Source organism: Aptenodytes forsteri, unplaced genomic scaffold (genome assembly GCF_000699145.1).
Source record: "Aptenodytes forsteri isolate BGI_AS27 unplaced genomic scaffold, ASM69914v1 Scaffold132, whole genome shotgun sequence".
NCBI lineage: Eukaryota > Metazoa > Chordata > Aves > Sphenisciformes > Spheniscidae > Aptenodytes > Aptenodytes forsteri.
The window spans coordinates 5284537-5300731 of record NW_008795520.1 but is presented as its reverse complement, the minus strand read 5'-3'; the positions used below and the strand labels follow the sequence as shown (position 1 = coordinate 5300731).

Below are 16195 nucleotides of genomic sequence, written 5' to 3'. Positions count from 1 at the left end.
AAAAAAAAAAAAAAAAAAAAAAAAAAAAGGAAGAAAAAAATAACCCCTCATCTTCTACTAGGTAGAACATATAAAATTGTGGAAGGGCTGCCAGAAAGGCCAAGAGACTTGCCTTCTAACTGTGGCTTTCCCCAAAGCAACAGCACATAACTGACATGGTTTACAACTGCTGCAGTAAACCCAGTGGTTTGGCTTTTTCATTCCTCTTCTGCTTAGGAAGCCTACGAACAGCAGCAAAGAAACTGAAGGCATTTGTAGACTCAAGAACACAACCTGCATTATTCCATCCACTTTTGGAAGGTTATCTTTGCAACCATGAGGGCACAGAACATATATATGTGTATACAGTACATAAAGCTTGCACAGTATACAAACCGTCAGTACAGGCTCGCTCTCTCTTGCAAGGGAAACTTCCCATGCACTAGTGGCAGCTAGTCCCAGCATTTAACACGTACAGGCTAACAACTTCCTTTGACCTAGAAGTCATTCTGGTAAGTTCTGTTCCCTCTCTTGGGCCATTCCTCCTCCACCCATTTCAGCAGCACTTTCACAACATCAATTCTCTTATAAAATTTACAGAGATCAATCAGCTGCTCCACAGTCCTGTCACTATTCCGTAGCAAGAACTCCAAGGTGGGACTTTGGGGCTTCTGTTCAAGGAAACACAATTCATCATAAGTCATCCCCCATTTGCTTGCTAAATTTCTCCAGTTTTTCACCGTTGGGTGGCAGGGATCCAGCTTTAGCCTCACTGTGTACAACAAGTCCTCATCATTGAGCATGTCACTGATGGTCGGTGCACGGAATAAGCACAAGGAGCAGGTGCCATTTTCCTTGCAGGTTTTCTTGAGGTCTGCAGTGAAAACCATTACAAGGGGAGAAGTTAGGATCTATTGCTGTGGTTTCACCAGGAACAAAATGTTAAAAGCACAAAGGGTTGAAGAGTATTCTGTTCCTGTGAATCGTTTCTGAAAAAGTCAGAATAGTGACATGTAATGCCTTTCCATATGAAGTACTCATGAAATTAACTTTCTAAGACTTCTCTCTTCACTACGCTTAGTGGCTATAATCAAAAGGACAGTAATTTTGAAAGTACCATATTTATACTTCTATAGAGAAGGCATGCAATTCAATCCAGTGGTGAGCTGGGATATTCCCCTTTTTTGTTTTTGGGAACTACGTTCCTTCCTTGAATCTGCCATAACCCTTGCTTACATCACCAACAGGATTATGTGCACATTATGTGCATCTTGTATGCATATGTTGTAGGACGAAGGAAAAGGTTTTGCACTTCTGAGCTGCTGCCTTCATAACAACATGAAATATTTGCACCAGGAGAATCTCTGCCGACAGCTGCAAACACAAGTAACATCTAGTACTTTAACACAATGAAAAAGTGGAAATGTTCCTTTGCTTTGTAAGGGCTCTTACAATAAAAGCTGTCCCTGTTCTACCAAGCAAGCCTATTTTAAATGTACGTTATGGAAAGGAATAAAGTGCATATTCCTCCATGTGTGAGAGAAATAAAAATACCAAGTTGCTGGAAGTAGGTGGTGATACGTTCTAAAATCTACATCAAATACCGAAAATTGCCATTTAGAGGTCTCCCACACACAACAGTCAATATCTCCCCAACATTGTGAACAATGTGGTGCTATCAGACTGTATGATATATTAATAACTCGTAAAAGCATGTAGAAACCAGTTCTAGTCATACTTCTAGTTAAATGCTAATATTAAGACCTTTAACATTGCAGTGGTGTAGGGCATTGTTTGAGCATTTTGGTTGCAGATATGACCTCAACTCTCCCTGCTCCTTTTTGAAGACAGGAAGAATTTGGTATGTTCAAAGAGTCATAGATAACGGATGCAGCCTAGAAGCACTTTCTAAAGCTTCTGCCCTCCAGCCTCATTGTACAGCTTGAAATAGGGAAGTAACTGGTCCTACTTGGGATAAAACTCTTTGAAAAAGGGACACTACAAAATAAGAAAAATTATATTAATCAAAAGAGTGATTAAAAACAACAGAAAACAATGACACACAATTTACAAGTGCTGGATCAGTGCTGGTCTAAGAGACCTGAACTGTACCTGTGGCAAAGGGCAAATCTGGTACTCAGTGCCACCTACTCACACAGACAACAGCATCTGTTAAGGTTTTCTCATTTGGGTTTTTTCCATTTGCAGTAATTATTGTCAGATTGTGTGAAAATTCCAGAAAGACCGTCAAATTGTGATTTTTTTATTCTGAATATTAGTGCTGATAAAAGCAACTCAGCTGGATGTAGCTTCTGCATGCACTTTGTTTTTAAGGGAAGAACAGGCTATTGTTATTTTTGTAAAGCTGCTCATCGGCTTGCTTTTTTAGCAGGCCAAAGACAACTTTCAACAAGTTAGGACGTGCAGCAACAACACTGTTGCAGACACATAACTTCATACAAATGCTTAGATTCTCTGTTAAGGGGAAACATGTTCTGGTGACATCTTTGCTCACAGATATTTCACAGGCCTTGCAGCCGTTCTCTACAGAAATACGTATGTGAACTATTCTGTTCTTCTTGTGCACCCTAAACTCTTGCTGAAGCAAGACAAAATTTGCTTGCTTCACTCATACCAAGATTTAGTTACACAAACAAGGCAAAATGAATGTAATCCAAAGTTCTGGCTGAGCTCAAAGGGCAGAAGAGCACCCTATCGGAATTTCATCTTATTTTGCTTTGCAAGGATGCCAGAGTAAGTTTTATCCTCCAATAGAAGCAGGGAAGAAGGGGTAAAGAAAACACAGGGCACAGTTATAGGTAAACAAAACTAAACCAACCTGCTTCTTGTGCTATACCGTGTGTAGACTATCAAAAGCATTATAAAGAATCCTGCTTTTCTAAGATGCCCCGTGTTAGATACTGATGAGCAAATGATGACCTACCCACCTAATTGCATGATCCTAATGCTACATGATAGGACCAACTTCTTTACTAACAGGAAATTCTCAGTTGTTCACTGTTAGATCAACAGGGCTGTGTATCATCCACACAAACCTGACCCCCAGCAGAGCTCATGCAATTATGGGATAAGCCCCCACAGCCCACCGCCAGCTTCTGCTCTCTCCAGGTAGCTGTTTACAGATTTCTTCCAAAGGTGGATGTACTAGATGTATTTGGAAAGCCCAACTTACACATTTTATATGGTCTGCACTATTGATAACCACCCCCTTCAGAACAGCCCCCCCAGCAGACCACTTGCATTTAGGAAACACCCCCCCCCCCCCCCCCGCCAGCTTCTGCTCTCTCCAGGTAGCTGTTCACAGATTTCTTCCAAAGGTGGATGTACTAGATGTATTTGGAAAGCCCAACTTACACATTTTATATGGTCTGCACTATTGATAACCACCCCCTTCAGAACAAAGAGGAAGCTGTAAATGACACTGGTAATGACATGAGCGCCACAAGCATTGACTACCCAGGCGATTCTTGGTTATGACAAATAGCAGTTTTTAATAAAGTACTTTCAAAGAAAATCTAGGAATAAAAATATGTGGAACAGTAAAGCTGACATATTACCTGAAAGTGATTCGTCACTATGGCTTTGCGTGTCTTTGTCTTCTGGCTACAAAGCAGAAAACAAACATAAATCAAAACAATGTATTTGAACGCCATAAAAACTATTTGGCTAATTTTCAAGTGGCAGGAGATTACTCAGAAGAATCCCGAGCTACTTGTAAAGTCAGACAGGGAATATATCTGTTTTTGAGGAATTACTGACAATCTGCAGTCTTTTCAGGCAGCATTTTCATGCTTTGGCTCACAAAACTTCCCTGTTGGTTGTATCCACTGAACAATGTCATCTTTATTAATGATATGCTATGGGGTTACATCTCTTGAGTAATTTGTTCTTAATCCCTCAACAGCTGTTCAACAATTCATATGGCTTGATTAAAAAGATTTTTTAAATGTTTTGTAATGAAAAAAACCGAGAATTTTGCCTGTAACATGCAGCAGTAAGGGATTGTTTCATTGATCTAGGAAAAGTGGAGGAGCTTTTTTTACAAATTTCTTTACATACATAGGAAGCTTTTCTAGACAATAGGTGGACTTGAACATTTCTGCTGGTTCACATCTAACCCTCCTCCTGTTTGAAGTAAACATTCCCTCCGTGGCCTGCTAATTAAACATAATGAAATTACTTAGCAGCTTGAAACTGCAACACACATTGTAACATTTCAATTCTACTATTTAGAGAGCAACATCTGAAAACTGGAAGGACAGCACCTTGATCCTAGAACTGCGGGAAACTGCAGCTGCCCTTACTTTAACTATGCAGGTGTGGAGCCAGGTGAAATAGCTTTCTTCTGCTGAGGATTTAAAGATGAAAGCAGAAGGGGATTTTCCCCTTAGATAGCTGCAATAAAGTATTGTTGATTTTTTGTATTGAGTCATTCTTCCAAAATTATCACAGCAGGCTTCTTAACATTTTGCAGACTGTGCATGCAAACACAAGTCAACTAGGTAACAATATAGTGTAATAAGATACTCTATTCCTACCTGCTACACCTTCTTTACTAAGAAATCCACTAAAAATAGAATATAGGCAGTTTCAGTTGATGTGATGGACATGCATACATTCACAGTCCAATTATAAAGAAGGTAAACTATCTCCAAAATATTTAGAGACTTTGTTAGGAAAGGAAAAATTTGCGTGCTGTTTTCAGCATTTCTTTATTCTCTGAAAAGTGCAAGATCATACATACAACATCAACTCACCCCACAAAACGTCTGCTCTCTGCTCAAGAGAGATCTAACACTGCACGTGCCACTTGCAACAGAATAATCCTTGCCATTATCTTCTAGTAGTTTACTTTTCCACTGGCACCACGTAAGCTTTCTCTGGACAGAGCTTTTTAAACATGAACTTGACCTTCATGGCAACATGTGATCACCCGAAGTTTAAGAAAAATTAAATCTGGAGATCTGATTATAGTCATTGTTTCCACTCCCACAAATTCCTTAAAAATGTAGAGTATTATTACTGAGCCTTGAGGAGCAAGTCCCCAGAAGGGTAACTCATCGGGAGAATAAGGAGCTGCCCATCACAGCTCAGCCTCCCCAGAGATCTGTTTCAAAAGAAACAAACAAGCAAATAAAAACAAAACGGAAAGGAAAAAAAGGAAAAGTGGATACTGTTCACTTAGTTTGCAATAGCTAAGCTGCTGTCCTGAGCTTCAGTAACATTTCCCAGACTTCATGAATTCATGAAAGTTCAAACTGTATTGTGAAAGCTAATACCTAAATGCCTTTACGAGATGTCATTATACTCATGTCTTGTGACAAAAAATAACAAGAGTGGCTAGTACTGCAAAAAGTACAAAGAAAACCAGGGATACTTACCTGTGCCATACATCTCTCTTCAAAATTTACTGATCAGTTATTATCTACTTTTATCAAGTCAGGTGCACTCGAGTTTATTCAAGATCATTTTCTTGTAATGTAATTGCAATAAGACAGTGTAGTGCTACTGCCCATTAAATGAAGGTATTAAGCAAGAATATATTTTGCCCACAACTAAAATCCAATCAATCTCTACAGGTCTAATCAAAGCCATAAACCTATGCAGAACCTGAAGATAAGCAGAAAGTTTTTCAGCTCTGTAGAACCATTAACACCCTAATACACGGAAATATCTTTATAGTGATTCTAAGCAGGCAATAAATGCTCTCTTCTTGATGATGGGAATGAGGCTGTTACCTCCATCATCTGTGAAATGCATACCAAACCCATGTTTGTTTCTGATGAAATTCAGCTGGGACTCTGGCATAAGGAACTCTTTTTAATTCTTCATCTCGCTGGAAAATGCTCATTCATTTCTCTTCTCCAAGTTTTCTGCTCAACCCAAAGAGAATCAATTTGAAATTCAGCAAATAACATTCACTTGAAAGATGGTAACCATGGAGCATGGGGGTCACTCAGCGTTGCCTGCCCTATGGCAACATAAGATTTCACAAACAGTGGAGAGTGTTTCCACTACGGGAAGAGCAGTGTCCCAAAGTCAAAGCAGAATAGTCAAATGCCTCCCTAAGGGCAAAATGCAAGGAGTCCAAAACCTAGGATTCCTTACTGCTTCACTTATTCTCTGCCCTGGCTCTATTTTCGGCAGGAAAGAGGGAGAGCACGCACGACAAAGCCTTAACTCTTTGTCAGCTCTTCTTCAGAGCATCCACACACCAATCAAAACCTATTTAAACTACAAAGTACACGTTAATGATTAAATAACCTTTCTTTTGCTCTTGTCCACAAAAGCTTACTTCATTGAACTCTTGAAGAGAGAGCCTATTTCTGGTCTGTTTTACTGAGTAATTCCGTGCTCTCCAGATATAGTCTGAAAATATATTTATTTGTAATCAATAGCAATAACTAGTTCACATTCAGGTATCATTTTTCTTACCTGTTGGATTAGGCCAGAATCTGACGTAAGGGTCTTGATGTTCACAGATGCAATTTCCAATGTAACTTGATCTGTTAGGTATTCCTCATCTAAGACAAAGACTGTGAAACACTGGTCTTCCACCCAAATACAAATTTAAATAGTAAGACTATCAAACATAAATTATAGGTGTCTAGCATACAAAATTTAACTCCATATCATGATTAGTCACTGGGAAATGCTGGATTAAAAGCCCAAAACATTAAATTGGCAGAGACTGCAACAATCATGCAGAGCATGACTATGTGAAGAAAAACAATGCTTGCAGAGATCAGATATTAGTGTAGCAATTGTTTTTCAAACAAACACCACAATATTTTTGAAGCAAGAGTCATGTTCTTCTTTCAGAAAGCTGACCAGAGAATATTAACCAAACCAATACATCAAAGTAGGCTGAAGACAACTGTCGCAAGTCAATATAATCCCTTTTTGCTTTGCTTTTCTCATCACACTTACAATGATGGTTGTTGAAATATGTACTACATAAATATTTACCTTTTATTCTGCCCCTTTGTGAATTAGGCTCATCCTGCTTATCTCTACTACACAGGAGTTTTCTGAAGCACTGAAATAATCCGTTTCTGAGTGTGTTTATCAACTGCCCTGGGAGTTCACTGAAAAGCACAACATTGTCCAGTGCAGCACAAACTCTATTTACCTTTCAAGCTTCACTTCAGCCCTCAAAATGGGGTACAAGGGATGCATAAGCCCTCTGTGAACCTTGTGCAAACAGATAAATTTCACTCTGCATGATTAATAGGGTCCTCATCATCAAACCATTTGCATAGTTCCCCTGGGTCAGGTACTGACCAACCATTAACACGAGCTTAAAGAGGATATATTCTACACGTTTTTACACACAAGAACCCTCCATGGTGGTGACTACATTTGCAGTGCTGGTACATTTCCGTTTGCTGTTTGTTTAGTGGTGAGATCTCGTTAAAGAACAGCTGTTACCTTTATGAATCATCAGATAACAGAAAGACATATTTCCTATCTCACTCAAGAAATCGATCTGAATCAAATAATTCATCCTTACACTTGCAAGAAAAAAACCAAAATCATTATTTTCTTCTTCTTTTGGTTTTATAAGACTGTTGAAACTTAAAGCCAAATAGTATTCCACCCCCAGCAGAGTAAATGTTTAATAAGGATCATCTTTATTCTTTATGACTGTAGGTCCAGAGACAACAACAAAAAAAAAAATCCAAAAAAGTCTGGCTGAAAATGCAGAGTATGGGCATCAAAATTCCACTTCATTTGGGAAACATTATTATGTGTGAAATATATAGACCTCCACTCAGATATAGAACAATATATTGTTCTATATCTGAGTGGAGGTAGAATTATAATGAAAATATGATGTAAACATTAAGCCTAGTCCTGCAAGATGAAAAGTTCCCTCAACTCACCTTTTATTTTGGTAGAGGGTGCTAAGAACTTTAATAAGTTATGGCCCCCAAATGGTCCACTAATTAATTGACCTAAAAAAGCAACAAAACAGCCCCCACCCCCGGCCAATGTACTGTCTATTCAAACATTATATCTGAAGCAAACATAATTTTGTGTTACACAGAATCAGACCTGCACATCTGTAACGCTACTTAGCTCACAGATTCGTATTTCTAAATCCGTATTTTTACGGAAATAGTTATGAAAAGTTGTTCTCAGAAAAAATTTTAAATCACAGAAATGAACAGAATATTAAGAGGTATTTGTATCACTTTCAACTCCAAAGGGGAAACATCAAGCTATATTAGTACTTGTATCTTTTTACACTTAGGAAGAGGAAGCAGAAACTGAAATTAAAAATAAACCAAGTTCATTTCCTTTCTACAGAAAGTGCTGAAATTTCTTCTTCCTCTCAGCTTTCCTTTTTAAATTAAATGCATTTAAAACATGCAATCTCAGATTTCAAACAACTTTGACAAATCTGAAATTTAGGAATTTATCTAATTAATTTTGAGGGGGACCTGATGTCACGGGTGAAATAAAAAACAGGGCATGGAAAAGAATGTTACAGAGAAATTGCTTTAGTGTTAATAAACAATTTTGAATGAAGAAACCACCTGGCTGCAAATAAACAGAAAGCAGTTTATGATTTCAAATTAGTTTTCATACCACGTTCTCCTTCCCTACTGAGCAGCACTTCTGTGAAGATGCTCATTTCCTCTGGCTGGCTCCCTCAAGCCCCCAAAATAGTCTCTAAACTTTCTTTAACCCCAGTGGTATATTGCTTACACTCCTCAGCAAAAGTTTCCATCGTGACTAGCTTCTGCATAGTTTCCTGTGTCTGTCCCTGCTGCAGACCTGCTGCGCAACACAGAATGGAGAACCCACTACCTGCAGAGCGTTCCTCAAATGAGCCCCTGCCAGTGCATTCCCTGGACAAAAGCCAACAGTGAAGCCTGGGATGACAAAAAAAACCCCACCCCACACGTCAAGGAAACCGTAAAGGGGATATTCACACTGTGTAATCCAAGTATTTGACTTCAGTGCAATACAGAACCTGCACTCCCTCACTCCATTTTCAGTGAGGAGAGGCAGGAACTTGTGCAGAGTGGACCTACATTCGGTTCCCAAGTAGATGGTATTAATACCTGCCAAAGGTAAAAGGTGGCATGAAGAGTTAATTGATTATAGGGCTGAGGATGCAGTCAGAGGCAAGCGATCTGGAAGGTATTTCTGCATTATATTTCTGATAACCTGAAGGCACCGGTAATCTCTTCAAAGCCACCTTCTAACATTATCATGTCTCTACCATCTGTTCGCTGAACACTGTTTTTTAACGGCAACACTGTATTTTCCTTCCAGATTGAGAACCAAGATCTTCTGATGATAGTTTTATGCTGACTTTTAGACCAAAACTAAACTTTGGAAGGAAATTTTGGAAGTTATATACACACACCAAACTGACCTTAAAAATACAGAAGACGACACACATTTAAAACATAAACATCTAGGAAAAAGTAAGAGTATTTCAATCTGTTGGATAACACCAATGGTTTTATTGCACGTAACAACACAGATCTATGACACCTGATTAGACAGAATTCACAATACTTACCTTTAGGTACTCCTGTGTCTTGGACAGGATATTTTTCAGTCTGTCACAAAAAGGCAAGAGACAGATGTTTGTTATTTTGAGTGTAATTGTGCTGGAGAAAGAGTATATAAAACTGCAAAATTGTAGTTGCATCTCTTAAACTGCTACTAGTTGATCTGTCTACAATCAGACATAGTAACACTCTTCTTATGCGGGAATTGAGATGCTACTAATACTACTGATTAGCACATGCAACAGTAATAGAGATTGCTGCTTTGCTGTGGTATTTTAAAAGCTACTACTTTTTAGTGAAAAAGCAGAGATTGGGAGAGAAATCTTGCATTTAAGTAGCAAGATAATCTAGAAAAGGTAATGCACACCAGGAGGAATAGAGATGACTTCAAAAGCTCTTTTAGCAGATATAAGCTTTTACTAAAATGTTACTGTACTGAAAGAAAAAAATATTTTTCTCTTCTGCTCTAAAATTAAAAAGCTGATCACAATGCAGTAGAAAACTATTATTACTGAGTTTAAGGGGATAGCTGGTGATTTCCAGGCACGTTATAACTTACTATTATACCTGAAATCCACCTCCTTCCCTATGACCCCACCCTTATGTAAAAGTAGGTGTGGCTTTTATAGACGCTCGTAACCAAGCAAACATATTAAAGACATCTTAATTTAATTTCGTCTCAGACATAGCAACTTTTTCCCGCCTTTTAAAAACTCCCCTTAGCAAAACACAGCATCTAATTTAGTCCACAAAAACAGTCACAAAGTCTGTAACTTTTATTAAAACCTGCTAACACAAATGCATGTACACAGACTGCAATAATGGATCCCAGTGAAGGATCAGCATTTAAAGTACTAGTGAAATTTTGAGAGTTTCCTGCCGGCTCCCTGTTGCAAAGCTTCAAAAATGGGAAGAAAACACCAAGGCAAAGCAATAGCTTGCTCGCTTGCCATCCATAAAATAAACCAATGCATTTCAATCTGTTTACATAACTGCATTAGACAACAGTCTTATCTGGGCTACACGGCACTGTAACTTTTCTCCAGAGTAAACAATTCATAGCAACATTAAAAAGAAAAACTCTTAAAGGGCTTCACAGAATTTCATGTTACTTTGACCTGATAGACCTGTCTCAGCATAAGACTGGCATGTTTAATATCCTAAGACACAAAACCTTGTCATAAACGGTGTTACTCTGCCAGCAAGCACTAGAGAGCGCTGTTTGGTATCGCCCTAGGTTCACCCGTGCCTGCTGTAAGGCACTGCTGTATGGCCCTACCTTTCCATGACTTTAACTCACCAGACAAAATAGCTACAGGAAGGAAGAATAGCTTAGTACAATTGAAATTTTAAGCTCTCGGTGGGTTTTCTTATCCCTCCAACCCATATAGACAGCAGAATGTCAGCACCAATCTTTCTCAGTTGTTGATTTTTTTTTTTAATTAAAAAAAATGGTACTGTCATAGCCTCTAGAGGCTATCCCACGGACAGCTCAGCTGATACCATCCAATTCAGCCTATGTACCTATTGGTATTTTTATTTACACTTTAATTGCACAAGGTTAGTAAATTAAAATTTGTTTATACAATCATACAGATAAGCAAAACCCTATATATACTCACAGTTGGAGTTAACATCCTTGAATGTTTTACTTCACTTCTATGTTACCTAACTGTAGAGAGCTATAATGATTTAAACTGTATTAGACCAGAAACACATACCATTGTTAAGGAAAGAGTGCTTGGATCTGTATCTTCCACCGGCTCTTTTGCTGCATGATCTGCTGGAAATAAGAAAGCTTTGTCACTGCATAATCCTCAAAATATTTCTGTCTGGCAATTCATATTTTGCTTCTTTGTCTGACCAAGATAAAGCACAACTATGCTGCCATTACATGCATTATGTCAAATTACACATTACAAATTTTCCACAAGAAAACATGACAAACCAGAAAATGTCAGAGCTACTAGCACATAGATGAGAAACTACATGCAACAAGGAAACGCAATGCTAAGCTAACAAAAAGATAAACGTAAATGAAAATTCTAAATTATTTTTAGTTTAAAAAAAAATCACAAACTAATTCAGCAATGAAGAATAAAATCCAGTAAATCTGCTAAAAGCTAAGTTTTGTTCTCCAAGTGGCAGCACTCTGTTTTTTCCTTAGAGCAATAATTCAAACAGTAAACATACTACAACAAAAAATACTATAATAAACAGCAGACTGTAGTACAAAACCTAATAAAAAATGTATTTGAGGTAAACATTAATTATTTGTATACAGTAGAATCATAAACTTCAATTATATTCGCATCAAAAGGATACAAAAATAAATCTTCAAAGTACTTGCAGGTGAATCATTAAATGTCAACCCCTCTGCACCAATGGCTAAACTGACAAATAATAGTGGGGTACTGACCAAAAGTGCACAGAGAATCTGAAACAAATCTCATACAGAAATCAGGATTCACAACACCACTCCTGTAATTTAACATCATCATGCCATTTCCTCAAGGAATCTCTTCTGTTGATAAGTATCATATTTTCAAAAACTGCAAAGCATTTTAAATTATGCAGTTGGATTTTCACGCCGTTCTTGTCACTCTCATTCTAGAAGTCCTTATACTTCCTAAAAGAACACGCTAAATGTTTTCAGCTGCAACCAGAAAGAGGTGGTTGGAATCAATATTTGGTGATTACCTTCTCCCAAATACAGAAATCAGTGCGTTTTAGAACACAGCTTAGTCCCAGAAATGAATTACAAAACACCCAGTATAAACAGTGAGCCCCAAAATAGCACAGAAGTTACATAGACACTATTCTAACCAACTCAAATTTAGCATAATTGTTTATTTTTGGGCCTGCTGCTACAAATCTACTCAACATAATAGAACAAGCTAAAGCATAAGACAACACAAGACAGTACAATAAACAGGCCTGAAAATAAAAAAGGTGGCAGCAGCGGGGCACAAGCAGTCCCAGGGCTCCAGGACAGAGCTGTTCTCCCTCCTGCTTCTGTGAGGCAGCCCCCTCAGCAGCAGTTCCTGGGTGTCCAGTGCGGTGCCTAGCCCCTCTCTGCAATGCCAGGAAGAGCCTTTCTCAGTGCTAGTGCCCACAGGAAGACCGCACTCAATCTCCAGGCAGGTGGTATGCTATCAGAGGGGTCAGATCTATCAGAGGGGTCAGATCTACAAGGCTTGAGCACAGCATTTGCACACAGATACACTGAACATTTTACAAAGGCAGAGGTCTTTGAAATTTCAGATGAGCGTGTTCACGCTGCAGTGCAAAGTTTAGGAAGACATACGCAGAAGAGGAAAAAAACCCAAACCAAAACCCCATGTTCTTGTCACACGTGCCCTTTTTGGTAAATATTAAATCCCTGCTCCAGAAACATGGTATTAACAAAACGTTCTGGATAAAGCCTGCCCTGATGGCAAGGGCCAGCACAAACCACCGTAAGCTTCCCAACTCAAATGCAGAGAGGGTGGGAGTCAGACTGGGATATGAGAAAATACAACAAGCTGGCGTAAGATGTTTCACGAGAGTAGGGCTAAAAATGGAGGATCCAAGTGGAAACTGTAGTGGAGAGCTACGAAAAAACTGGAAAGGGAGCTGGGGCAAAGGGAGAAGCCCACCCTGCAAAGGAAAGCTGAAAAAGGAGCAGGTATGGGGAGCCAAAGAAAGGCTCCAGGGAAGAAGGCCAGCCCAGGCATCCTTAGTCTCGCTGTTTCTCCACTGTCAGTAAAGACCCACAAACCCAGTGGCAAAGCATGCAACTTATCGTCAGTTTATCCTGGAGGCCTTACAGCCCCTCCTTATGGATTCTTGGCCGAGTTAAAAATAAATAAATAAATAAATAAATAAATAAATAAATAAATAAATAAATAAATAAATAAATAAATAAATAAATAAATAAATAAATAAATAAATAAATAAATAAATAAATAAATAAATAAATAAATAAATAAATAAATAAATAAATAAATAAATAAATAAATAAATAAATAAATAAATAAATAAATAAATAAATAAATAAATAAATAAATAAATAAATAAATAAATAAATAAATAAATAAATAAATAAATAAATAAATAAATAAATAAATAAATAAATAAATAAATAAATAAATAAATAAATAAATAAATAAATAAATAAATAAATAAATAAATAAATAAATAAATAAATAAATAAATAAATAAATAAATAAATAAATAAATAAATAAATAAATAAATAAATAAATAAATAAATAAATAAATAAATAAATAAATAAATAAATAAATAAATAAATAAATAAATAAATAAATAAATAAATAAATAAATAAATAAATAAATAAATAAATAAATAAATAAATAAATAAATAAATAAATAAATAAATAAATAAATAAATAAATAAATAAATAAATAAATAAATAAATAAATAAATAAATAAATAAATAAATAAATAAATCTTTCTTTTGCTCTTGTAATATAAAGAGGAGCCTTAAGGTAGATGAAAGCAGACCCCACAGAAGGTCCATGCCCTGGTGAACCTTGGTGGCTACTGTAGCTACGGTAAGGGCTTCATCCCCTATCTTCTGTCGCATCTCCAAGATATGGCCAAGGTACATTGCGACACTGGTAATTATTTACTTTCCACAATCCAGAAGGAAGCACTGAAAAAATGGGAGAAGCTCCAAGAATACAGGCATTTGAAATAAGGATTTGACAGACCCCAGGGTGACCCTACAAGAGGTGATGGGGTACAGGGCGGTACCTTTAATTGACTCCTGCTTTCTAGGTCTCACACAGAAACAGTCACTGTGAATCTGTGACCCTGTATCTTTCTTCAGTATGTATCCTGAAAAATATTTTTAAACTGTATTTCTTAACCTATACCTCAATTTCTTCCCTTTTGTTTTTCTAGTTCTTTGTGAAGAACAGCAATTTCCATGTTTTTTAGGTTGTAGAGCACTACCAATTCCCAACATTTTCTATAAGTGGCATGTATGTGTGTAAGTATTTGTACCTAAGAATAAACACTCCACATACTGGATGATTCCTCATGGTCTTGTTGATCACCAATAGTTGGCAGATAACTTGAAAACCACAGATTTAATATTTAATTGTGAATAAGGCAATTAAAATGGCATGTCCCCTCTCTCTTTCCCACACATACCTCCCACAGCATTCTGCAGCTCATCTCGCACAGCTGGATGCAGGTGCACAAAACAGCAGGGAGGAAAGTCCTCTGTTTATCTCAAATGTAAAACATCCACAGTTTTGCATGTTGAAAGGCCTACAGGAAGTACAGGTATCATCTGACTGACTATTCACTGCAGACCGGCTGATTTCATAGTGACTTTGACAGACAGCTTGATAACAACATTATCTGGGATCCCTCAAAAAAATCACTACCACCATACTCCTCACCGACAGCATACAGCCACTGGCCTGCATTTACTTCCCCATGCTTCTGCCAGGAACCACACGTGAGTTGACCCAGATGGACATAAATCAGCACGTGCAAATTGACTCGGACAGACGTAAGTTGGGTTCAATGGTTGCTCCCAAGGTTCCTTTCTGCCACCAGCACGCTGACTGCTCAGCGGCTGCCATGGCTCTTCCACCTGAGCCTGTCCAGTATAACCAGTCTGCAACAGGAGCAGCAGACTTGTACCCATCATCACCATTTCTCTCTGTTCAGTACTGCTACTCTAACGGGGATGCAATGCTGTGCACTTACCAGTGTGAACAGCTTGTCAATTTTATATATACGCAGATGTATATATATGTACACACATACGTATTCAAACTCCTAATCCTACATCTGCTCTTTGTCCTTGCATTGGAAGCAAATCTGAAGGTGAGTTTTGGAGACCTCAGCATTTTGACCTTTAAGCAGGAGGGGGTTCACAAAGCACCATTTAGCAGAGACGGTATTCCCCTCTGTTAACAGTTTTTTCCCTGCAACGTAGCCGTGACACCACCAGTAGTGAGTGAAGCATGTAAGGTCTACCATAGTTACGTAGTTCAACCATGCACATCTACGACCTCTTTCACGCCAAGGCAGGGCATACTCATTAATAGTGCAACTCAAACGAAGCGATCACCCTAATACTAAAGTTGTTCACAGAGATAAACATAGAGATGAACCCTTTGATTAAACCCAAATCAACAATGATGCTTTGACCAGAGGCACATGAATTTCAGATTTGACTAAGAGGAGGAAATACAGCAAATTATATTAGAATATTCAGTTCTCTGAAAAAAATCTAAGTCCATCAGCACTTGTGCGTTTTTGTTTACTGTTAACTACTCAAAACTTTGTCGCTGTCTGAGCAGACAGGTAGGGAAAATCTGTAATGCTGGCACACCTGAGATGAGGTACGCAAAAGCTGTTTGCACCATTAGCCAAGTAAGATAAAGAGCGTGGGCTTCCTAACCACCCGGAGTCTGGGGTTTTAAGAAAATGGCTTTTTAATGTACTGTTAGAAAGCACAAGCTAACTTACACGCTAAACACTGGAACAGGCTTGACAAAACAAGTTGCGCTAAATCACATCAGCAGAGCACATGATAAATTATTACCTTGCTTAATTAGCGTGTGCGGAAGGGAAAGGGAGCAACTAACAAACCCTTGTAACCTCGGCCGGGGCTAGGCTCCTCACCTGGCTCCCA

General features: G+C 38.0%; 2 protein-coding genes across 2 annotated transcripts in view; one reads left to right on the top strand and one right to left on the bottom strand.

Annotated features, from left to right (window-relative positions):
• Positions 1–464: 464 nt before the first annotated feature.
• Positions 465–14146, bottom strand: EDARADD (EDAR associated death domain). The gene is made up of 6 exons (XM_009281797.2): positions 14041–14146; positions 11255–11316; positions 9542–9581; positions 6436–6524; positions 3558–3603; positions 465–853 (listed from the first exon to the last, which is right to left on the bottom strand). The coding sequence occupies exons 1-6, from the start codon at positions 14144–14146 to the stop codon at positions 477–479; spliced, it is 720 nt and encodes a 239-aa protein (XP_009280072.2). The 3' UTR covers positions 465–476.
• An 875-nt stretch (positions 14147–15021) lies between these two features.
• ERO1B (endoplasmic reticulum oxidoreductase 1 beta) overlaps positions 15022–16195 on the top strand; it is a 42513-nt gene continuing 41339 nt past the window's right edge. Inside the window, exon 1 of the mRNA XM_019472709.1 lies at positions 15022–15381. Coding sequence (XP_019328254.1) covers positions 15022–15381 — 360 coding nt within the window. The remainder of the gene's footprint in view (positions 15382–16195) is intronic.